Source organism: Cibotium barometz, chromosome 19, assembly GCF_041138505.1.
Source record: "Cibotium barometz isolate CiBa-2024 chromosome 19, ASM4113850v1, whole genome shotgun sequence".
In the NCBI taxonomy this organism is placed as follows: Eukaryota; Viridiplantae; Streptophyta; class Polypodiopsida; order Cyatheales; family Cibotiaceae; genus Cibotium; species Cibotium barometz.
The window spans coordinates 22388971-22414091 of record NC_141064.1 but is presented as its reverse complement, the minus strand read 5'-3'; the positions used below and the strand labels follow the sequence as shown (position 1 = coordinate 22414091).

General features: G+C 48.9%; 1 protein-coding gene across 3 annotated transcripts in view; it reads left to right on the top strand.

The window, feature by feature from the left end:
• LOC147628356 (E3 ubiquitin-protein ligase At3g02290-like) overlaps positions 1–25121 on the top strand; it is a 110534-nt gene that overhangs the window by 82308 nt on the left and 3105 nt on the right. For all 3 annotated transcript variants that reach the window (XM_086813446.1, XM_086813445.1, XM_086813444.1), the window contains one exon: positions 3798–3907. In XM_086813446.1, coding sequence (XP_086669572.1) covers positions 3798–3907 — 110 coding nt within the window. The remainder of the gene's footprint in view (positions 1–3797; positions 3908–25121) is intronic.

Genomic DNA, 25121 nt, shown 5'->3' with positions numbered 1-25121 from the left:
TCGGGAGAGACTTGATGCCCAGCACACGATTTTTGTTCACAGAGGCTGATATCAGGGCACCATCTTCCCCTCTTATTGCAGCCATTATCAGAGCATGGAGAAGCATGAGATCTTTTTTGCGACGAAGGCTTTCTAGGTCTTTGGATGAGGCTGATCGACAACCTATTATGTGGAACAAGCTCATCAGGGATGAGGTTGGTCGGCCACTTGGTGCATCTTGTCATATGCAGTGGTCAGGATGGGAGAGATGTGCATACACAATTCTTGCTTGGAAGACCTTTAAGAGTCTTCCGGAGGATCGGAGAGCTGCATCCATTCAGCATCTTAGGTGCTCTTGCATTCGTATTGATCAGATTGATGCAGCTATTCTGCATGAGTGGCTCTCTGGAACCTTTCATGGAGACTATCATCTGAGTTGGCTGGGAGTTTTTTCGAGGATAGGCATACCTCTGCAAGTCATTGCTGTCCCGGGCCAGGAGGCTACAGATTGCATCATTTACCCTATCATGCCTGGAGGGAGATTGAGGAGATGTAGTATGGAGGAGATCATCCCAAATACTAGGCTTAGTCCATTGAGGATTTTTGGTCGTTCGGGGAAGCATTGGTTCGTTGACCCTTCTCCTCAAATAGTGACTCATGGCTCTTGGTGTTTGTGGTTATATGGTGGCAGTCCTATTAGATATCTTCAGTGGGATCCAGGAGAGTAGGAGTGGATTGATGCCTTCGATCTTTTGAAAAGCCTTCCTTCTTTCAGTTTCACCGTCCAGAATGCCAGGCTTCTCCTCACTCGACAAATGCATAGGATCCCGACTCTGAGGCCTCATTGGGAGAGCTATGATATTTCTCCAGTGATACAGCGCAAATATTGGCATAGACTTTGGCACTCGTACAGAAGGAGCCAGATCTCTCATTTCTTTTGGTTATTCTTACATGGTGGTCTTCCCACTAATCAGCGGATATCGGTTTTCGGTGTAGCACCTTCCTGCCCTAGGTGTGCGACATATTTTTAGACTGTACAACATTGTTTATGGGGATGTAGCACCGCACAGCAGATTTGGGGTTCTGTGGCCGAGCCATGCATGTGACTTGGGGGGCAGTTGCTTGGCTCTCCCAGTCCGGTCCGCAGCTTTTTTTATGAGGGCAGTGGTACAGATTTTGCTATTTTCATTCGTAGAGGTATTGCCCAGCATGGTTTATTGCAAGATGTCCCTCACTCTGATTATACACCCCCTAGACAGAGGATTGACACCAGTTGGGAGATTGTTGCCAGTATTATAGCATGGCAGATCTTCAGAGCTAGATGCACGGAGGCTATTGAGGGTGTCTAGATTTTTGGATTTCAGGCAAAGCGCGTGATATTCATGCGGGAATGGGACCATGGCATCTTCTTTTCCTCTAGTCCCACAGGTCTTTCATGGCATCATGATGCTCCTCAGTGGTTGAAATCATCTTACATATTGGGGTGATTCAATTCTTTTCCGGCTTATTGCTGTGATTGTTGTATGTATTTTTCATACTTAATAGAAGTCTCTTTCTGAAAAAAAAATAAAAAAATCTGCATTGAGTACAATATCATTAGCATATAAAAGGATGGAAACAAGAATACCTCCTAGAAAAGCTCCTTTGCCTCCGTTTGTGTCAATGAAGTCTGAGATCTCATCTATGTAAAGTCCAAAGAGGGTCGGGGATAGTGGGCATCCTTGTTTCGCTCTGATGGTGGTAGAGACCCCCTCAGATAGTCCTCCCGGGCATCTCACCCTGCCAATAACTGACTCATATAAGGCAACGATTGCTTGGATCATGTCAGATGGGACCCGGAGATGCTGTAAGCGCTGTAGGAGACAGGCCCAAGGTACTATATCAAAACTTTGTGGAAGTCCACAAAGTAGGAGTATAGTCGGTGGCCATTTTCCTTGGCCTGCTCGATGATAACCCGAATCTGAATATGTGATCCAATGTGGAGAAGATCTTCGTGAATCCTGTCTGCCCTGGTGCCCTGTATCCCTCTTTCTGTGCCAGTGTGTTGTGGCCTTGGTCAGGGTTTCTTTTTTGGTGCGCCGGGGGGGGGGGGGGGGGGGGGGGGGGGGGGGTTCCTTTGTGGGCTTGTCGCCAAGGGTAGGACCGAGCAAGCTGGCCCATCTGCGTGTAGATGAAGCATTGGCTGGGGAGACTAGCATACTCTACCCGCTGAAGAATCGGGCTGCCCTAGAGCTTTGAGAGCGCAATAACCTGCAGGAGATCATCCGGGGAACTCCGGGGAAGCAATGCAAACTCCGATGGACTGGATGCCTGTTGTCCTGGCCACCACTGATGCGGCCGTCTTTGAGGACTCCCAAACCCTATCGATTGTCCAATGGATCGAATCAGTGGGTAATACTCCTTCCAGAGGCTGGGTAAACAGATCATCATGGGGAAGCCGGAAATACCTGCCAGGGGGTCGGATGCAAGGTCGAAACCATTGTGCCGTCTTGGGAAGAATGCTCGAGCGCTGCATATTGTGACAGGGCTCTGCTTGCAGCAGGAGTGAAACAGGGCGGGCAGCGAATGGAAAGGGGGCAGAGCAGAACCAGGGGGTGTGCGGGGTGGCGGGGGGGCTCTGAGGCGGCACAGACAGGGAACGACACAAGCAGGCAGTGGGGATTCTGCCATTCGACATGGTTCCTCAGGAAGCTCGCTTTGTAGCCACCATTCGACACGGCAAAGTCCTCAGGTATACTGATTTACCCTTCAGTTGACCAACCGAAAAGCAATAGCGAGCCATCGGTTTCCGCGGCGGATACGAATGAAGGATCCGTGCCACCAGTCGACCCTGCTTCGCCACCATTCGACCCTGCATCCCCTGGAACCACGACTCAAGAGCGTTCGACCAACGATAACAAGTTGCGACCAATGAATAAAGGTGGAAGGAAGATGAAGGGAGGTCTGTCAGCACGTGAACCGCCTGACATAAGATCGGCCCCATGAACACCTGTTCATTTGCACGGGGAGGTCCAGCTTGAGCTCTCTATTCCAAAGTACCTGATTCCTTCCACCTAACACTACATTGAACCAGATAGCTGCCCTTCAGGTTAGATCGCTATAAACCCGAAAGTCATTCATTTGGATTCAAAAAGATAACCTTTTTAAGCTCTAGGTAGGTTGATGGAGCAATGAGCTCAAAGCAATGAGACCGCAACCATTACTCGATCTTATGGCTAATTCCTTGGTAGTATGAAAATGGCTTGGCAAGGGGTTTTTGTAAATGTTTAAGCAAGCTGACAAAGGTTTTCATGCTGTAGTGATTTAGTACGCGAAAAACCTTGTGAAAATTGTGAAAAACGTTATTGGCTACATAGACAGGGTTATTTATGTTGCAATGATAGTTAAGAGGATGTGGTTGTTCAAGGTGGTGTTCAATCAAATGTTTTGCGAACTAGCGTTAAACCCACCCCATCCCACTTCGACCAAAATGATTATTCGTTTTTTATTTTCAGTCCTCTGAAGCAGCATAATAGGCAGTTCAAAGAACCACTTTTCTTCAATGGATTTCAAGAAATGTTTATTAAAGTTTGATAACCATAGAAGACAGTAAAAAGGATTTTTGGGAGCTAACCCTCGATTGAGGACTCCATGAAACAATCATAGGGTTGAAGCAGCATTACCTCAGAGACAGCTTCTTTTTTTAAGCAGCTGTGCACTTGAGCTTCAGGCTTTTTAATTTTCTTATCAGTATATCATATTTATTGCTGAGTCCTAGTTTTGAGGATCGTGGGTTGAATTTTGGTAAGGTCATGTAATTGGGCACTGCTGCTTGGCAGGTTACAGCACTGAGAATCCTAAAATAAGTACACAATGTGGACATCATTTCCACCTTGGCTGTATCTATGAGTGGATGGAAAGAAGCAAGGATTGTCCTGTTTGTGATCAGGTACAAATTAACAAACTTGACTAAAACACACTGAAGTAATAGAATCTGTAAAATTTGTGTGGATAGTGTTCTTGAGAAAGCGAATTGGGCCAATGTGACACTGTTAGAATATTGGATTAAATCCAAGATCAAGCTCTCTGTATACTAACTGTGGTTGAAAGTACAACCTTTGCCCACAGTGACCATAAGATTTGCCACTGTTGGGTAGTCTCTGCTCAAAGAGCTACTATTTAATATGCAGTGTTTGTTGTCCAGGGATGTCTGCTGTGATTTACTTTCTGCATCTGACATGCAATTAAGTTTGTGTTTTCAATCAGAGTTTTGCAGCTTTATGGTTAGACTTCTTCCTTTAGACTTGGACTGAGATTGTTGCTGAGGGGATGACTTGAAGGGGAGCAAACGAGTTGGTTTCAAGTGAGGGCTTTTCTGGCGTTTCTCTTCCCTTAAGCAAGGTTGAATCTGGCAATGCTGAGGCTGAAGCTTGTTCTAGGGGTGTAGGAGGCTTGCTGCAGATCACGTGGCTGACAGAGGGCTAGTAAAAATATAAATGTTGTGTTGTGGTAACCACAGGCCACCCTACTTGAGGATGCAGTGGTGCTCAAGGTTTACTAAGGCTCCCCGCCTATGCAGACCTGGCACAGCTAGTTTTGAATTGTGGAGGAGAGACAGGATCGATATCTATTGTCAGAAATGCTCACTCTGCCAAAATGGCGTCAAAGAATCAGCTGTACATTTTTCTTGCCCTCTTGTGACCAAAGAAAATGAAGGATTAACTGCCTGGCCTTGTCGTGCATGTGTGTGAGGTGTAGTGGGAGGTACTGCACTAGAATGCAGCTAGGAGCTTGTGGTTAACCACCACCACATGCCAATAGCGACTCTATGCTCCAGTAGGGGGAAGCTTCTTGCATATGCTCAGGAGGGTGTGGAACTACTTTGCTGTGATGTCTGCACCACCATTTGCAGCCCAAGGACCTGATAATGGTGTGACGGAGCTCAATGATGTGCCCAGACTGATGGGAATCTAGGCCACGCCAAAAACCGTGTGGCTCTTGCTGATTGATACATATTCTAGATTTAGTTTAGAAATCTGAAAGTACTGGACGTTCATCTCCTTGTCCTCCTAGTAGGCCGGTGCCATCATCTGAAAACTCAGGAGAAGTGTTCATGTTCCAGCAAGAAGTTTTTTCTAACTGCAACAAACTGAGACGGACAAAAAAGGAAGGGAGCCAAAGGTAAGCCCTGGCAAACAAAGTGGTAGCAAACAAGCCTCTCTCCTGGAGAGGCCTGCCTCACCTATAATTACCTGAGAAAAAAGCCCATTGTTACTGACTGCCTCTAGTCAACCTGTCACACAGGCCTTGTGGAAGTCTTGGGGGGTGAGATCTTCTCAGCTTCCACATCCACTGCACATGGATCACACCTTAGGAGCTCCCACCGAAGATGTACTTCTACAAAGATCACTTCCTCATGCTCAGTGAGAATGGATTCATCCAGCAGCTGGGCAACCTAAGTATCTTCGGAGCTCCCACCGAAGATACTTCTACAGAGGTCACTTCCTCATTCTCAGTGAGAATGGATTCATCCAGCAGCCGGGCTACCTAAGTGCTCACATGTCTCATGTCATGCAGATTGCAAGTGGATAGATACGGGTTTCTTCCCACCGCCTCACAGTGGAGATAGAGCACGTCTTCAGAGCCGGGGAGCTCGTATGGAGACCTAGGGAGGAGATCTGCCGATTATGCCACACAGGTTGAGACAGAGGAGCATTACATATGTCGCTGCCCAGTATACTATGAGATCTATAGGAGGTTTTATTCTGTTCCATAAGGGATTTGGCCCACTCTCCAGGATCATTGACTTCGTGGACCAGCGTTGCCTAGGGCTCTTCCTGCTCGAGCTTCGGAGACACATGGACACTTTCTTGAGAGAGATCCGGTCCTAGCCACCTCGACCCCTCCCTCACCAGCCAACCATCACCAACTTCTTCCGGACCCAGGAGGAGGAGGACACCTATAAAGTGGATCCGGTGGACCTACCTTGGGCTGCTCCGGACCCGCTTGACTGAGAGGAGTTACCTCGGACCGGGAGCCCCCCCCCCCCCCCCCAAGATGACGTAGTTGAGGGAGACCTCTCGGCAATAATACTCATTAGCCCATGCTTGATTTTTTTTTCCCCAGAAAGAGACTTCTATTAAGTATGAAAAATACATACAACAATCACAGCTATAAGCCAGAAAAGAATAGAATCACCCCAATATGTAAGGTGATTTCAACCACCGAGGAGCATCATGATGCCATGAAAGACTTGTGGTACTAGAGGAAAAGAAGATGCCATTGTTCCACTCCCGCATAAATATCACGCGCTTTGCTTGCGCAGAACGAGAGGGCCCTTGAATATGAGCCCAAGTAGCCATAAGAGTATGGATGATATCATCCCATATAGTACTAATGCACTAAAATCCAAAAATTTGGACACCCTCAATAGCCTCCGTGCATCTAGCTCTCCAGATCTGCCATGCTGTACTGGCAACAATCTCCCAACTGGTGTCAATCCTCTGTTTGGGGGGTGTATAATCAGAGTGAGGGACATCCTGCAATAAACCATGTTGGGCAATACCTCTACGAATGAAAATAGCAGAATATGTACCACTGCCCTCATAAAAAAGCTGCGGACCGGACTGGGAGAGCCAAGCAACTGCCCCCCAAGTCACATGCATGGCTTGGCCACTCAATTTGCCCATACATTGGGCTATGGAACCCCAAATCTGTTGTGCAGAGCTGCATCCCCATAAACAATGTTGTACAGTCTCAAAATCTGCCGCACACTTAGGACAGGAAGGTGCTACACTGAAAACCGATCTCCACTGATTGTTGGGGAGACCACCATGTAAGAATAACCAAAAGAAATGAGAGATCTGGCTCCTTCTATATGAGTGCCAAAGTCTATGCCAATATCTACGCTGTATCACTGGAGAAATATCATAGCTCTCTCAATGAGGCTTGAGAGTAGGGATCCTATGCATTTGTCGAGTGAGGAGAAGCTTGGCATTCCGGACGGTGAAACTGAAAGAAGGAAGGCTTTTCAAAGGATCGAAGCCCATCCACTAGATCCTCATCCCACCACATTCACTTTCTTCACGAAGGTGATGGTGCTCAAAGCCATGAAGTGGCCGATCCCCGGATCACGAAGGGCTTCTAGCTGAACACATCTTTCATGTCGCAGATGTTGGTCATGTCCACTCCCAGCCACTCCCGGCTAGTTCAGGTGTGAACCCAGCTTACTCACGGGCACTTTTTCCCTGTGATTGGACACATGTTTTTTCACGGTGTGAACACACTTATGTGTGTTGGGCACTTTGCCCTAGGCCTTTTAGTACTCACTTGTACTTTCATTTTATATTATTATTGAGTACATCTTTTCCAACACTCTCACGTTTCTCTGTGCTTGAGGTTGTGTGTGTGTGTGTGCAGGCTAGCTTTCCTCCTACCCAACATTGGTATCAGAGCCTGGTTAGGGTTACACTCTATTGACCCCCAACATTAGGGTTAGGGTTTACCCACGTGCTGGAGTGCTTCAACCTATTGCACACTTTACACGCCACACTCTTAATTTTTTTTTTAAAAAAAGTCGTGTTTTTCTCTCCCCTCCTGTTGGCGAACTATACTGCCCGTACCTGCTTTAACAGTGCGTCTGTACGCTGTTTACGAGTTGTACGACGCCGCCTGTACGTTGTTGTACCAACGTCGATTGTACCTGCACCGTCGCCCTCTGCTGTGCGCCGCAGCCGTCTCCCTCAACCGCCTCTGCTGTTGGATCCGCGCTGTGCGACGCCGCCGCCTTCAGATCTCCGTTCGCAGCTCAGATCCGCTTGTCGCCTTGTCAAATCTGTGCGCATATGCCCGTCTCCCCTGCATCGCCGTCGTCGCCTGCAATAGTGTCATGCTACCGTCGCCCCTGCATCGTATGTGGCCCAGATCTGCGCCGTCCCGCCCTAGATCTAGATCTGGCGCCGCCTATCATCTGCCCAATGCCACCCGCTGACTGTACCCGTCGTTGCCATCGTCGTGCCCTGTTGTAGCCTGTACACTGCGCCGCTTGTACGTTTGGCCGCCGTCGTTTGGCCGCCGCCGCCTTCACGGTGTTGATCCAGCCCAAATCTGCGCTTAGTACGCAACATTGACGCCTTCACCTTCAGATCTACCCAACATTGCAAGGTTTGAGGGATTTGCAATTTTTTGACCTGAATTTGCAAATTTTTGCCAGTTGAAATTTGGGGCTTTTTACCATTGAGCCTGAAATTGCAACATTGGCACACATTTGCATTGATTTCAGCATATTTGGTGCATAATTGCACTAGAAATTTGTGGATTTTGCAAAAATTGGCACTATTGCAGGCAATTTTGGGTATTATAGGCACATTTGGTTGGCATTGGGGCATTTCCCCCAATTTTTTGGGTATTATAGGCACATTTGGTTAGCATTGGGGCATTTCCCCCAATTTTTGGGCATTACAGCATTTGGTACAGGTGACAATCGCATTAGCAGACAGGTGCAGATCCGATTCAGATCTGGTCTAATTGGTTGCCTAAAAATTAGGTCTTTTCTACATTGAGCCCATTTTTGGAGCATTCGACCAATTTACCTGCGAGGATTTGCGCACTTGCAGCTTTTACAGGTGTCAGCTGATTGTGTTTCTCACGGCACATGTATACATTTGTGGTTTGCTGCAGTATATGTATGCCATTGTGGACACTTTGACAGATTTGCATCATTGTGTAGTACACTTGCAGATTTGGGACATGCATATGTATTTCTCGTGGTGAAGGAGTTACCTTTCAGTCCATTGGTTATCCTGCTATTTATCTCCTGCATTCTTACGGTTTTGCTGGGCATTGCCTACTCTTGGTGACTTGTGACAGATTTGCTGTACTATCATGGCCAACAGTAATAATGACCTCTTTGGAATGCTATCTCAAGAGGACAAGCTCAATGGGGACAACCTATGTGGGCTTATATGATGCATCATGTTTTGGTTGCCAAAAATGTATGGTTGTATGTGGATGGCACTGAGGAGTGTGCTCTTGCACTTGCTCCAGCGGAAGGTGAAGTGATTCCCGCTCATCCTCATGCAGGTCCACCTCCTCGTCTTCCTCCTACTCAGCAGCAGCGTACTTGGGATGCTAGGGATGCTCAGGCCCATGCATTGATTGCTCTCTCGTGCCGTAGGCATATCATTCCGCACATTTGTTCTTGCACCACTGCAAAGGGTGCTTGGGATACCTTGGCGGCGTTGTATTCAGGTCGGAATGAGGCTCGTGTAGCTTACCTTCGGGGCAAGCTTGTGACTGACCCCATGCTTGAAGGTGACTCTATCGATGAGTACCTTATGCATGTGAAAGACCTACGAGAGCAGCTCATTAACATTGATGAGGTCTTGACAGATAGCTATCTTGTTCAGATAGTTTTGCGTAATTTGCCGGACTCTTATCAGACATTTGGTACCACTTTGCGGTTGTTGGCTGGCAATGCACCTAATGCGGTCACTTTTGACAACCTTGTGACTCTCTTGCTCAGTGAAGAGCAATCTCGTTCCACTTTGCGGTTGTTGGCTGGCAATGCACCTAATGCGGTCACTTTTGACAACCTTGTGACTCTCTTGCTCAGTGAAGAGCAATCTCGTTCCACTTTGCGGTTGTTGGCTGGCAATGCACCTAATGCGGTCACTTTTGACAACCTTGTGACTCTCTTGCTCAGTGAAGAGCAATCTCGTTCCAACAGGAACAACATGATGTCACCCAACATGATGCATTGGCCCAGCTCTTGGCTCACATGTTCAACCGTGCTTTATGTGAGGGTTTCCCACTCACGTGGATGACCAACACCATCACCCCCATCCCGAAGGTGGGAGACCCCCTTGAACCCAGTAACAATTGCACCATCATGATTGGGCCACACATTGGCTAAGTTCTATGGGTCCGTTGTGGAGATGCAACTGAGTTCCTTAGCAGAGACTCAAGGATGGAGGGCCTGGGGGAAGGCAGGCTTTTGGCAGGCACATTCGACACTAGATTACGTCTTCACACTCAAAGCCATCATTGAGGAAGGAAAGGCATCCAGTAAGAAGATTAATGTTGCTTTGTGGATTTCCACAAGGCGTTTGACATGGTGCCGTGTGCCCGCCTACTACAGAGACTACAAGACATGGAGGTACCTTCCAAGATGACATGGAGCATTATTGCCCTATACAAGTCCATCATTGGATGAGTAAGAGCGCATGTTGGGATGCCATCTGAGATCTCTAGCACGTTTTGGGTGAAGCATGACTGCCCGCTCTCTCTGACTTTGTTTGGCTTATACATTGATGAGATCTCAAACTTCATTGAAAGCTTTGGTGGCCGAAACGCCCACGTAGACCGACGCCTAGCTACGGGAACGCCTATAGGCATGAGTCGGACAAACCACCCGTCCATAGTCACCATCCGGCAGCTCCCCCGTGCTGGGGTCCTGCGTCCCGGGACATGCGCCTGCACCGCTAAAACCAAGGCGTCCCATACCACCTGGCCTCACCCCCTCGGGGTGAACTTGTGCTATGCATGGCCCTCGGGCTACTCGCACCAGCTCTCCAGCTAGTGGGTACCCCCGTAATGAGGCTTGCAACCTCACTTATAAGTGAGTGGCCACACTGGCCGCCTTCACACACGTGCCACCCGGACAGTGGACTCCCATCCCGACTCGGCCTACAGGCGAGGTCTCTCAACCATAGGTCCTCAGACACTCACTGTGCCCAGGGCCAGTGGCCCTATGTCGTGGACGTAACATACTTCCCCCCTTTAGGATCATTGATGTCCTCAGCAATGAATTGGGGAAATTGAGATTTCAAATTTCTCATGGATTCCCAAGTAGCAAACCTTTCACATCTACCCTTCCGCTTGATCAGGTACTCGTCATAAGCATTATGCCTAGAGTGATGGGTACGTTTATCTAATACTGCCTCTGGTTCACGAGGAATATAATCCGTTTGGATATCTTCCCAAACATCTTCCTCAACAAGAACAACATTATCAGCTTCACCTAATTTTTCTTTAAGGCGGCTGATATGAAAGATTGGATGTTTAGTCACATGTGGTGGAAGAGCTAGCTGGTATGCCACCGAGCTAATCTTTTTTGTGAGCTTAAATGGACCACAAAATCTAGTTGACAGCTTGTTATGTTTACTAGTTCGCATTGTCTTGGAATCTTTGGGTATCTTTAGGTAAACCCATTGTCCAACATCAAGAGTTCTAGGAGACCTTTTTTGGTTAGCGTAAGTGATAACTATTTTACAAGCAGTCCTTACACTATCCTTAGCCAATTCGAGCATCTCTTGCATATCATACAAGAAATCTTGAGCTTGGCCATCTTGGACCTTTTCTAAGCCCACAACAATCAAAGATTTAGGCTCAAATGCATACATCAGCATGAAAGGGCTAAATCTGGTAGCTGAATGCTTACTACTATTGTAGGCAAATTCCAATTGTGGAAGGTACCGTTCCCAATCAGATTGCCTCAAGGAGACGTATGCTCTTAGCATGTCCTCCAAAGTTTGATTTGTCCTCTCAGTCTTAGGATGATCAGAGGAGGACATGCTCAACTTGGTCCCAAGATGAGCAAAAACTCGATGCTAGAAATGTGCAGTGAACTTCGAATCTCAATCACTAACAATATCTTCTGGTAATCCATATAATCTATATAGATGATCGACGAACAAAATAGCCAACTTGGGGCTTTTTTATCGTCGATTTCGTTGGTGTAAACTTTGCTATCTTTGTGACTCTATCCACGACTACCCAAATGGCATCATTCCCACGATTAGTACGTGGTAAACCAACAATAAAATCCATTGAGATACTCTGCCACTTCGTGTCGGGAATCTCCAATGGATTAAGTAAACCAACCTTTCTAAGATGCTCTGCCTTATTGACCTAGCATTGGTTACACTTCTTCACATAGTTCTCTATGTATGCTCGCATTTTAGGCCAGTAGAAAAATCTTTTAACCAATGGGAGAGTTCTTTGGATGCCTGGGTGCCCATTGCTAGGGACGTCATGACATTCGAACAAAATCTTTTGTCGAACTTCATCGACATCCGGCACACAGACTCTCCAGTTTTGAAACAGTAACCCTCCTTGAATGGAGTATTGTTTCTGTCTCATCTCTTCTACGTGACTCACTTGGGTTTTCGGACTACCCAAACCTATATGCGAGCCACGTCCACATTTGACCTCGTTCCAGATCTTACCAAAATGGCGATCGGAACAGCATAGCCCACGAAGAGAGAGAGAGAGAGAGAGAGAGAGAGAGAGAGAGAGAGAGAGAGAGAGAGATTTCAGCCATAGACAAGGCATTCACTTCAGGAATCCGACTGAGGGCATCCGAAACTCTATTGCTGGATCCTTTTCTATAGCGGATCTCAAAGTCAAACTCTTGCACAAGTTCAACCCACCTGGGATAATGCACTTCCGCATCGGAAAGCTTCTTGCTCTCGAATGCAACAGGACGTCAATCCTAATAAAGTGCTGCACCAATCGCATAGTCGCTAGCATCCATCTCAACGGCAAAAGGCTTGCTAGGGTCGACAAGATGCAACATAGGTGCGGTAGTAACCAAGTGTTTCAACGCCTTGAAACTCTTATCAAGGTGCTTATTCCACTCAACAGGAGGACTAGCCTTGCGGTAAGGACCCGAACCCTTCGGACGTTTCTTTCCCCCTTTTAAAAGTTGCGTGAGTGGCGCGGCAACTATGGAATACTCTTTGATAAACTTACGGGAAAATCCGATGAAGCCTAAAAACGACTTCACTTGGTGCAGATTCTTCAAAATCGGCCAATTCCGTACCTTGTCCAGTTTTTCCGGATCAACTCCAACTTTTTCCGGATCAACTCCAATTCCATCTCGAGTAATGATATGACCCAAATACAAGAGTTCTCTTTTAAAGAACTCGCATTTAGAAGCTTTTGCATAAAGCTTCTCTGTTCTTAGTACTTCGAGAACCATGCGAATATGTCTCGCATGTTGAGATAAATTGTTGCTATAAATCAAGATGTTATCAAGAAATACAACAACAAATTTATCTAGAAACAGTCTCAGCAAATCGTTCATCATTTGCTGAAACGTGGCTGGAGCATTGGTCAAGCCAAAAGGCAAGACCAAAAACTCGTAATGACCATACCGTGTATGAAATCCTTTTTTATCGACATCTTCTGGTGTGATTCTTTTTTGATGATAACCTGATCGCAGGTCAATCTTAGAAAAATATCTGGCGCCTTGGAGTCGATCAATCAAATCGTCCATGCAAGGAAGTGGATATCTATTCTTGATTGTCAATTTGTTTAGACCCTAGAAAGTAACACCGGCGCTCCCCATGGAGACTTACTTGGTGTGACAAATCCACGTTCAAGGTAATCAGTCATTTGTCTCTGAATCTCATCCTCTTCGGTCTTACTGAACTGATAAGGTTGCTTAGAGAAGGGTTGACTACCCATTGCCACTTCAATGGCATGATCCATGCCCTTGGATTGAGGTAAACTAGGAAATACGTCCTTGAAATCAGTATGGTTGCTTGGAACAACGAGATTCGTCAGACGAACAGCAGACACTCTACCGAAATTCAGTTACTGTAATACCAAGAACTATAGAATCATCAAATAAAGACAGAAGACAATAATAAAATTCAACATACACAATTGAACGGCAAATCCATTATTTACTAAACTTGATTACAAAGAGAAATAGATTAGGATAATCTTGCTTAACAAACGCAAGAGTGTGATGTACATAATCTATATACAATGTATCCTGTTTGTCATAAAACAAGGGGATCCCTAGAATGACATCCGTGCATGATATGAAAATCTAATTTCTCCTTGTAGTCCGCTAGCTCGAGCTCGAGGTCGGGAACCATCTGATTCCACACGTCCATTTCCTCACCATGAGCCATCTTTACACTGTATTCATGATCACTTGGCCGTGTTGGCAGGCTCAGCATCTGGACCAATTTTGCATCAACAAAATTGTGAGTACTCCCATTCCAGAAGCACAGTCACAGGGAATCGGAAAAGATCATGCTTCTCAAACACTTGAGTACTGAACTTACAACCTGTGCACGAACTGTGCGCTAAGTGGTGAATTTCAATACTTAAAATATCAGAGTTACTTGAGATCTCGTGTAGCTGGATTGATGGGCGGCCCTGTTACTTTTTCGCCTTCTTGGTTGGGCAGTCTTTAATCTCATGGCCTTGCTTCCCACACGAGAAGCAAGCACCTTTCTGGACAGCCTCAGCAATCGCCGCATTCTTAGCTTTCTTCTTGAAAGACTTCTCCTTTTTTTCAGACTTCACATTGTCTGAGGAAAAGGGCTTCGACGGAAATTTGGACGCTTTACGGTCATGACGGGATCTCTTTTAAGAAGAACCTTCACCACTCTGGTCCTGGTTCTTTTTCTTCTTATACAAGTGTCCATTTATCAAATGGAACGACCATGCCTTTGACATGGCCCCCTCGAGGTCGGTCAAAGGTTTATCTTTTATCAATGTCCAGCGATAATCCCCATGCAAACCCAACAAATACATATGCACAGCATGGGTAGGATCAACCTTACAAAAGGTAAGGGCCTCCTTAAAGCAAGTAGTATACTTGTCAAAAGTAAGTGTCTTCATCGACAAGCTTTGCAGCTTGTCATACGCTTTAAGGGGATCCATCTTGGCAAAATCCTTTTTAAACTTTCCTGCAAAATCAGCCCGTGTCGTAGGCTTTTGTGACATATCACGCCACCACGTGAGCACTTTACTTTTCAAGTAAAGTGGGATCATCTGAATCCTACGCTCATTGGTTTCACCATGGAGGTCGAAATAGGTCGTCCACTGATGGAGCCAATTGTGCACTGCCGACTCTGTACATTCTTTCTCCTCATTGGAGAAGTGTGTCGTTTTATACGGCAGTGTCGTGCTCGGCCCAGACCAAGGACGAGAAGCAACTTGAGTGGCAATAGCAAGCTGCGTCTGTACTTGCTTCAAGAGGGTTTCAGCATTAGCAAGGCTGAGAGTCGCCGACTTCTCAGACCGTTCTAAGGCGGCAACCCGCGAATTCATGCTGTGCATAGCCGCTTCATATGAGGTATAACGAATATTCATCTGAACATTCGTGTTCTCAAGAGCGGCAATGCGTTGCTCAAGATTCTGAAAACTCGACATAATCCATGAATAAATGGCATGAGTAAAAGGTATAGGAGTATTACCAGGAGTCTTATCCCGTTGGGTAGCTGAGTCGGACGATTCCATAAGAGAACGGATCGAGAAGATTAAAAAAAAAAAAATGCTGTTTTCTCCTTTTTCCGGTCCCGGAAAACGAAGGCAAGCTCGCACATGGTGTCGGCATGTGCGCGGGAAGCTGTGTGTGTGTGTGTGGGTGCGTACTTGAGTTTACAGGCGAGAGAGGGTGCTTTTCAGAGAGAAAATCTAAGTTCTGTAGAGTTTTTAAACTCTCTGGAAGTTTTTTATTGATGTTTCAATTTTCTGCAGGGCTCACACTAAAGTGGCCAATTTTTTTTAAAAAAAAAATTAAGGTCACGTTTTCTTTAAAAAAACTAAAGAAATTTAACATTCTCAAAAAAAAACTTACGTTGCTTTTTTTTCTAGAACTTTTTCACTCTCCATGACTCTCTCTCTTTCTCACGAAAGGATCATGACCCTCTCTCTCCTGAAGCGCCTCCAGAAGAAGATTCACGATCTTCCCTCTCTCTTTGGAAAGGCACACTCTGACCCCCTCTCCAGAAGAAGGTTCGCAATCTTTTCTCTTTCTCTTGGAAAAGCACACGCAGATGCGTGATTATCTCTCATGTTATCCCGACCTTCAACCCTTACGTGGAGCAGCCGACTTGTGGGTTTTGTGAGGGGGCTGCCCACTTGGCTGCCAATAAGGCAACCGACTGTACTTGTGGCTGCCATGCTGGCTGCCAGTGGGAGCTACGTGCTACAGTGAGAAAAAGAATAAAGAGAGGGAAAATCTGCAGAATTTTTTTTAAAAAAAAGCCTTATGAATTAAAGAAATCATCCCGCTTTTTTTTTCCGTCTTGTGCCAAAAATCCCTGCAGCACCATAAGTTTTTTTTTTTTCCGAGAAAAGATCCTTTCATTAGTTATATAAAAACGCCCGTAGGGCTACAAAAGATCCTCTCTTGCTCACAAGAAAAACAGAGGAGTGAACAAAGCAAGGCAGCCCGGGAGACTCTCCCTAGGTGCTGAAAAGTACAAGCATCAGTACAAAGAACTGAGGGGCTAAATCATACAATAGGAGGGGGGAAAAGCCAAATAGGTGGCCTGTAATGCCAACGGGGGGACCCCGCGTGTAGAGTATAGAAGGGGCCGCTGCGCCAGGTGGTGTGAAAGGCCTGGCACCGCAAGATCGCCTCATCCGAGTCGCCCCGGATGCGGTCATACTGTCCTCGCAGGGTGTGGACCAACTCCTACCAAATCCCCCGTACAGTCTCTGCTGGTGGCTCCAGTCTCCCCTCAAAGGCCCTGAAACACCGGGCCCTCCAGGTGAACCAGATGGTGAGGCTGCTGAGGAGCTCCCATCGTAGATCCCTCTCCTGTGTCCAGCTGGCGGACGAGAAATCCGGTGAAGGAACAAGGCGAGGTTGGCCCCTAATGAATCTGATGGCTTGACTGTCCTGCTCCGTCTCATAGCTCATAGCAAGCCCTGACGAAGTCGACCAAGCAGCGGCACTCCACGTAAACATACCCTCTGGAGAGAGGGGGGCCAGAATACGCAGCATCCGCTGCCAAATCTGCTGCGCCTGAGGGCAATCCCATAGGCAATGTCTCTGTGTCTCCATAGGGTGGCCGCATCGGACGCAGGCCGCCGGAAGACCGCTGTAGACAAGCCAGGTGCCAACTGCTGAGCCCCTGTGTGGGCGGCCAGCCCCACTGGAAAGTCGAGATCCTGCGGGCCTGTCAACTAGCTGAGAGCCGGGCCCAAAAATCCTCCAGGAACTCCTGTGAGAGCCCCTGTAGCCGCGAGTGCCCCGTTGCAGCTAGAGAGACCATCCTCCGCACTGTCAAAATATGCCGCCCCAGCCGAACAGTATACTGTAAAAAGGTGATCTCTGTGGCCTCAAGGGATGCATAGGGATCATGCCACTCGTACTCCCCAGGGTCCCACTGTAGCCGGGCCAAGGGGCGCGCTGCATATGCCCATATGCGCCAATCCGGGAGCACATCTGCAGGGTCTGGGTCAATATGCCACTTCCGAGAAGCGGCGGCCACTACTCGTATCCTCTGAAAGGTGCACTCTGCAACCAAAGGCGACTCCACCTCCACTCTCTGAAGTCTGCCCTCATCCTGAATCTCATAGTAGAGGCATCTGCCATCCTCAGTGCAAGCTCTGACAGCAATGAGGATCTCCAACTGTGTAAAGGCTCCCATCCACCGTGGGGCCACTAGCTCGAGAGCCGTGAACCACTCCTCTGTGAGTGCCTCCTGAATGTCATCCCTCATAATCAACCCCCCTCTGAAGTGACTCAGCCTCTCCACCTGGATCTCCTCTGGAAGACTGTAAAAGGCTTGCCAGTCTCCAAAGCTACGTGCTGGGCGTGCCGCCAAAGGTCCCCAGGCTAGACGAGGCCGAGAACCCAGCATATGACCCTACTCTATGCGAACCGCTGGGCTCCAGATGAGCGGCTGTCTGGCCCGCTCCTCAACACAAGAAGGAGGTCTCTGAGAGAGCCCCGGCCTCAGCAGCTCCCAAGCTCTCAGGATGCTCAAAGCAAATCTGTCCTTCCATCCTCTACTGAGGCCTGTCCTCCTCATCTCTATGAAGATCCATCGAATCTTTGGTGCCCAAGTGCCCCCTGCTGGGGGAGCCCGAGCCTGCAGCCGTTGCAAAAGAAGCTCTTTCCAAGGCTCAGCGCCTGGAAGCAGCCCCCGAACAATAAGCTTCCCCAATAAGGCTCTACTCTGATCGACTGGATCTATAATGCCCAAGCCTCCCTGGGCCAGCGGAAGTGTAATAACTGCCCAAGCAACCTTTAAACGGGACGAGAGGACACCCCTGTCGGACTGATCTGGTCAGCTCAAAACTCGGCCCCCGTCCTCCTGCAATCAACACCTGGCTACGAGCTGTGGAATATAGAGCCGCCACCCCTCTAATCCAACCTGGCTCAAAGCCCAGGCGAAGCATAGTGCCCTCTAAGAAACCCCAATCGACTCTATCGTATGCCTTCTCAAAATCGAGAAGCATCACGACCAAGTCCTCACCAAGAAATCTAGCTCGGGCCGTCGCCTCCCAGAAGGTGAAAATGTTGTCAAGGATACTACGCTCCTTGACGAATCCTGTCTGGGTAGCATGAATCAACTCCCTCAGGAAAGGCTGGTCCTCAAACTCAAGGCCTTTGCTAATAAGACCTTGTAGACAGTATTGAGGATCGTAATAGGTCTCCAATGCCGAATATCATCTGATACTCCCTCGCCCTTGGGGATAAGAAAGATCAAGCCCTCTGAAAAGCTCTGTGGCACCATCCCAGTGTCCAAAACATACTGAAAGCCCCTGCGGAGGCCTGTTCCCAAAAGGTCCCAATAGCGCATAAAAAAGGCAGGCGTCAATCCGTCCCCCCCTGGGCAACTATGGCGCGGCAGGACCCTCATGGCCTCAGCAAACTCAACCTTTGAGAGAGGCTCACCTAGAACTGTACGCATACGATCTGTGACCCTCCTCTGCACATGGGCCCACACAGTCTGTCTGCAAGCATCCCGAGCCTCAGTGGCTGGCTCCGTTGAAAGCAGGTCTCTATAGAACCCAGTGGCAATGGCTCTGATCTCCCCAGGCTCAGTAGCTACCGATCTGTCCGGCCTCCCAAGCTGGCGGACTCCTGCTCGAGCATGGCGGAGTGATCTCAAAAAACACCCCAGTCACTCTATCACCAAGCTGCGTCCACTGAGAGGCCTGGCGACGATAGTAAAACTCATGTTTCTGCTCCTCTGCCTCTCTAACCTCCTGGCGTGCCTGGCTTGCAGCACCATAAGTTACTAATACCAAGCAAAGACTGCATCAATTGAAAAATAAAAAGATCGTTTTTTTAAATTCACGAAAACCTGCTGGCCTTTCTCTCTTTTTCTTAAAAGAAGATTCTGCCCTACAATTCATTCTGCAAAGAAAAGAGAATCCCTGCACCTACAACTCTTACAAAAAAGCATATTACCATTAATCAATTAACACTTCAGCATGAAGCGTAAACATATCCTGACTCAAAAGCCTATCACCATGTGCGCGCATACATTCCCATCATGCAACTAGGCTGGCTTTGATACCATGAAACACCCATGTAGACCGACGCCTAGCTATGGGAACACCTATAGGCATGAGTCGGACAAACCACCTGTCAATAGCCACCATCCGGCAGCTCCCCCGTGCTGGGGTCCTGTGTCTTGGGACATGCGCCCGCACCGCTAAGACCAAGGCGTCCCATACCACCTAGCCACACCCCCCTTGGGGTGACCTCGTGCTACGCATGGCCCTTGGGCTACTCGCACCAGCTCTCCAGCTAGTGGGTACCCCCGTAATGAGGCTTGCAACCTCACTTATAAGTGAGTGGCCACACTGGCTGCCTTCACACAAGCGCCCGGCCGGACACTAGACTCCCATCCCGACTCGGCCTATAGGCAAGGTCTCAACCATAGGTCCTCAGACACTCACTGTTCCTAGGGCCAGTGCCCTATGTCGTAGACGTGTGGCATACTGAACCCTCTACTGCTATATGCAAATGACAGTCCTCATTTCAGATTCAGTGGCTGGATTGCAGAGCCATCTGAGTGCTCTACAGGAGTTGTGTTCACAGCAGGACCTAACAGTCAACCTTGGCAAGACCAAGGTGATGGTTTTCACACCTCTCTGGCACACCCTAGGGACCAGAGCTTCACATACAGGGGAGATCCAGCTGACATTGTCACCTCATACACCTACCTTGGAGTGATATTCAGCGTGCCCAAGGACACCATGTTATCAACAGCAGATGCCCGGCTGACTTGATGGTTTGCAGCATTGGCCTTGCTGGAGTGGGAGTTCTTCCAAGCTCAATTCCAAGAGCCTAGGGTGAAGCACTGGTTGTTTGACAAACTAGTCACACCCACATTGATGTATGGCACGGCCTTTTGGGGACGTGACCTATCACCAGACAAATGGAGAGGCCTCAGATCATGATGTTCTCACGCATGATCCGCATCCAATAAACCATTAGTGCCACATGAGATTGTGAGAGCAGAGTTTGCCACACCACTGATGGAGGTAGATGCCCTCTTCCAGACCATCTCATACATCCACCGAGTGCAGGAGATGGGCCCTTACGGGTACCACCATCTAGCCATGGAGGCTTCACGGGTACTAGCAGCAGAAAAAGGGCATGACACTTGGTTTTCAAAAGTGTCTGTAGGGTTCACATCACATTGTATACAGATAGACCGCTTCCCAACACTAGAGTATGACCTCGCCTCCCCTCTCCCACAGATCACACAAGGAGAGATCAAGCGGTCAGCCGGTTGGACCTCTTCAGGCAACATATTCGGGACACTTGGGTGACGCGTGCAGCAGCTGATCTTGGCTCGAAGATGGCCTTCTACCAAGACCATCTCCTTCAACTCACCGAAGATGGCTTTGTTAGGCGAGCCATCTACATGGACGTCCACATGTCACATGCCATGAGGATTGCCATAGGCCAGATCAAAGTCTCATCCCATTGCCTACACATAGAGACTGGGAAAGCCATAGGAGTGAACAGAGAGCAGAGGATTTGCAGATTATGCCGCAAGGTACCCTGGATCTTGGTTTAATCTATCCCAAGGGAGCAGCTTGCAGCTTTATGCATACAGTGATTCAAGCTGGGCTGGTGATTATGATACCAGGCAATCCACTAGTGAGAAATTTTTTTTAGATTGGCTAGGGAGCACTCCCTCCCTCTTCTTTGAGAACCTTACCTCTATGGAGAGTTGTAGTCCCCCATGGTTGGATGTTTGTTTGTAACTAATAGAAGGATCTTTTTCTGGAGAAAATAGGGTGGTACACAACCATCTGGCTAATAGAAGGATTGCATGCCTCATCCAACAATAGTACCATCCTCCTCCATGATGGAGGGAAGAGCTACAATGATGTCGAGCTAACTGTTGGAAACCTACACTCACACATGGAGAGTTAGGGTTTCAGCTGACGGAGTCACACGGAGAAGGAGATGGACAGAGTACACAGATATTGAGAGTGAGGATCAATGGAGGTGGTAGAGCCAACCTTCCACGCACATCACATCCATAATAATATGAAAGTACAAAGCAATAGATGTGTCCTTTCACACTAGATATCCAAGGGGAAAAACCACATGGGAAAAAGTACCCTTGGTTAGGTCCTGTTCACATATAACACTACATAAGTGTGCATTTGCCTTCGAAACTCCCCTATAGTGTAAGTGTGAACCTATAAAAGGTAGCAAATCACTGTCCCTATGAGAGCAAGCCTAAAGCTTTTCGGAAAGCTTCAAACTGCTCTCTAGGCAAAAAGCCTTTGTAATAGATCTGCAACATTATTTTGTGTAGGGTAGTAAGATACACTGATCTCCTTTGCCTGTAATCTCTCCGTAACTGGCCTCAAGGGATGCATAAGGATCATGCCACTCGTACTCCCCAGGGTCCCAGTGTAGCCGGGCCAAGGGGCGCGCTGCATATGCCCATATGCGCCAATCCGGGAGCACATCTGCAGGGTCGGGGTCAATATGCCACTTCCGAGAAGCGGCGGCCACTACCCGAATCCTCTGAAAGGTGCACTCTGCAACCAAAGGCGACTCCACCTCCACTCTCTGAAGTCTGCCCTCATCCTGAATCTCATAGTAGAGGCAACTGCCATCCTCAGTGCAAGCTCTGACTGCAATCAGGATCTCCAACTGTGTAAAGGCTCCCATCCACCGTGGGGCCACTGGCTCGAGAGGCGTGAACCACTCCTCTGTGAGTGCCTCCTGAATATCATCCCTCATAATCAACCCCCCTCTGAAGTGACTCAGCCTCTCCACCTGGATCTCCTCTAGGAGACTGCAGAAGGCCTGCCAGTCTCCAAAACTACGAGCTGGGCCTGCCGCTAAAGGTCCCTAGGCTAGACGAGGCCGAGAACCCAGCATATGACCCTGCTCTGTGCGAACCGCTGGGCTCCAGATGAGCGGCTGTCTGGCCCGCTCCTCAACACAAGAAGGAGGTCGCTGAGAGAGCCCCGGACTCAGCAGCTCCCAAGCTCTGAGGATACTCAAAGCAAATCTGTCCTCCCATCCTCTACTGAGGTCTGTCCTCCTCATCTCTATGAAGATCGAGCGAATCTCTGGTGCCCATGTACCCCCTGCTTGGGGCGCCCGAGCCTGCAGCCGCTGCAAGAGGAGCTCTTTCCAAGGCTAAGCGCCTGGAAGCAACCCCCGAACAATAAGCTTCCCCAATAAGGCTCTACTCTGATCGACTGGATCTGTAATGCCCAAACCTCCCTGAGCCAGCGGAAGTGTAATAACTGCCCATGCAACCTTTGCCCGAGCTGGCTGACCATCCCGCCCAGACCACAGAAAGTTCCTGATCAGCCTCTGTACCTGGCTGATGCAAGAGCTCGAGAAAACCCAGCAAGACGTAATGTACCACATGGTCGCTAACAGCACCTGATTTGCCACCAACACCCTCCCAGCCAAGGATAGTCGAGCTGTACTCCAATACAAAAGCTTCTTCCGAATGCTTAGAAGAAGCGGGGCAATCTGCTGCTCAGGTGACAAATCTAGGCCACTGTGGCATCCCCAATACCGCACTGCTGTGCTTGGAGGAATCCATCTAAAACCGGGGTCCGGGCTCCATGCCGGAGTGGGAGCACTACTGATCCAAAAGGCCACTGTCTTGCGCCAATTGATCAATGCTCCCGAAGCTGCACTAAAAACCTGGAGCGACTGCTCTGCCCGAAGAAGATTGGCCTCTTGGCCATGCAAAAATAAGCCCGTGTCGTCTGCAAACTCAGCATCAAGCAGGTCCTCCCCCCGGACTGGGAGCTGAAGTCCTCTCAAACCAACCTCCTCTGCCGTCAAATACATGCTCATAGCCTCCGCAAAGAAGAGAAAAAGAAAAGGGGCGAGGGGACACCCCTGATGGACTGATCTGGTCAGCTCAAAACTCGGCCCCCGTCCTCCTGCAATCAGCGCTTGGCTGCGAGCTGTGGAATACAGAGCCGCCACCCCTCTGATCCATCCTGGCTCAAAGCCCAGGCGAAGCATAGTGCCCTCTAAGAAACCCCAATCAACTCTATCTTATGCCTTCTCAAAATCGAGAAGCATCACGACCAAGTCCTCGCCAAGAAATCTAGCTCGGGCCGTCGCCTCCCAGAAAGTAAAGATGTTGTCAAGGATACTGCGCTCCTTGACAAATCCTGACTGAGTAGCATGAATCAACACCCCAGGAAGGGCTGGATCCTCAAACTCAAGGCCTTTGCTAAGACCTTGTAGACAGTATTGAGGATCGTAATAGGCCTCCAATGCCGAATATCAATCTGATACTCCCTCCCCCTTGGGGATAAGATAGATCAAGCCCTCTGAAAAGCTCTGCGCCATCACCCCAGTGTCCAAAACATGCTGAAAGTCCCTGCGGAGGCCTGGCCCCAAAAGGTCCCAATAGCGCATAAAAAAGGCCGGCGTCAGTCCGTCCTCCCCTGGGCAACTATGTCGCGGCAGGACCCTCAAGGCCTCGGCAAGCTCAATCTCTGACAGAGGCGCACCTAGAACTATACGCATACGGTCTGTGACCCTCCTTTGCACATGGGCCCACACAGTCTGTCTGCAACATCTCGATCCTCAGTGGTGGCTGGCTCCGCTGAAAGCAGGTCTCTATAAAATGCAGTGGCAATGGCTCTGATCTCCCCGAGCTCAGTAGCTACCGATCCATCCGGTCTACCAAGCTGGCGGAGTCCTGCTCGCGCATGACGGGGTCCAGTGATCTCAAAAAACTCTCCAGTCCCTCTATCACCAAGCTGCGTCCACTGAGAGGCCTGACGACGATAGTAAAACTCATGTCTCTGCTCCTCTACCTCTCTAACCTCCTGGCGTGCCTAGCTCAGCTGGGACGCCACCCACTCACATGCAGGCTGCTGCTCCTGAAGGCGCTGTAGCGAAGCAAGGCTGCGTCTCAGCCGATGCTCCCGCTCGCGAATCTCTCCCAGCCGTGTCAAAGCTGCAGCGTGTAGAAAAGAGCTACGATCGGTGAGTCCCTTGGCACACTGGCCCGCTGCATCCTGGTCAGAGCACTGACTATCCATGCCAGATCCTCTCAATGTCCTCAGCGAGACTGGGATCTGTAAGTACCCTCTCTGGGATCCTCAACTGCAAGCTGGGCTCCCGTGTCCCCTCCTCCCAATGTCAATATAACTGGCGCATGATCTGAAAATGAGGTGCCAGCGAGAATGCCGACGGAGCCCCCTCGCTCCCCTAACCAGTCGCCCACATAAAAGCGATCAATCCGTGATAGATTAGTCCCTCCCTGCCGGCGATCCGACCGAGAGAAACTAATACTGTCCTGAGATCGGGAGAAAGCCCCATGCTGCTATGCATCAGTGATCCTCAGTGACATGCAAAACCGGTCCCAAGCTGCAAGCTCCGTGCCGTGCACTGTAACATGACTGCCTCCCACCCTATCTGCCGGGTCCTCAAGCATGTTGAAGTCTCCCCCGACACACCAATGTGCGGCCTCTGGCAATGCATCCGTAACCTGGGTCCATAACTCTGCTCTGGCACTAGCATGATTGGGCGCATAGACGTTGAGCACACTCAATAGCTCATCATGCATCCTCAGAATGACATACTGTGCTCTACCAGGCACAATGATCCCTCGATCCACAATGGCCTGCCGCCATACATCTGCAATGACCATGCATACTCCTCCCTGTCCACCCAAAGGACCAAACCCTGCAGACCAAAAAGTGTCCCATCTACCAGGCATCACCGAACCATATCTCCGGATCCTGCTCTCACCCAAGTGGTGCTCTTGCATCATCAAAATATTAATGCTGCCACCAACCAGGCATCTCTGAAGCTCCTGCCTCAAGCAACCACGATAGCGTATAAAGTGTGCTCCGCCAAGGCCCTGTACATTCCATGAGATGATCCTCATGGATGCCCTGCTGAGGTGGATGCTGTCTCA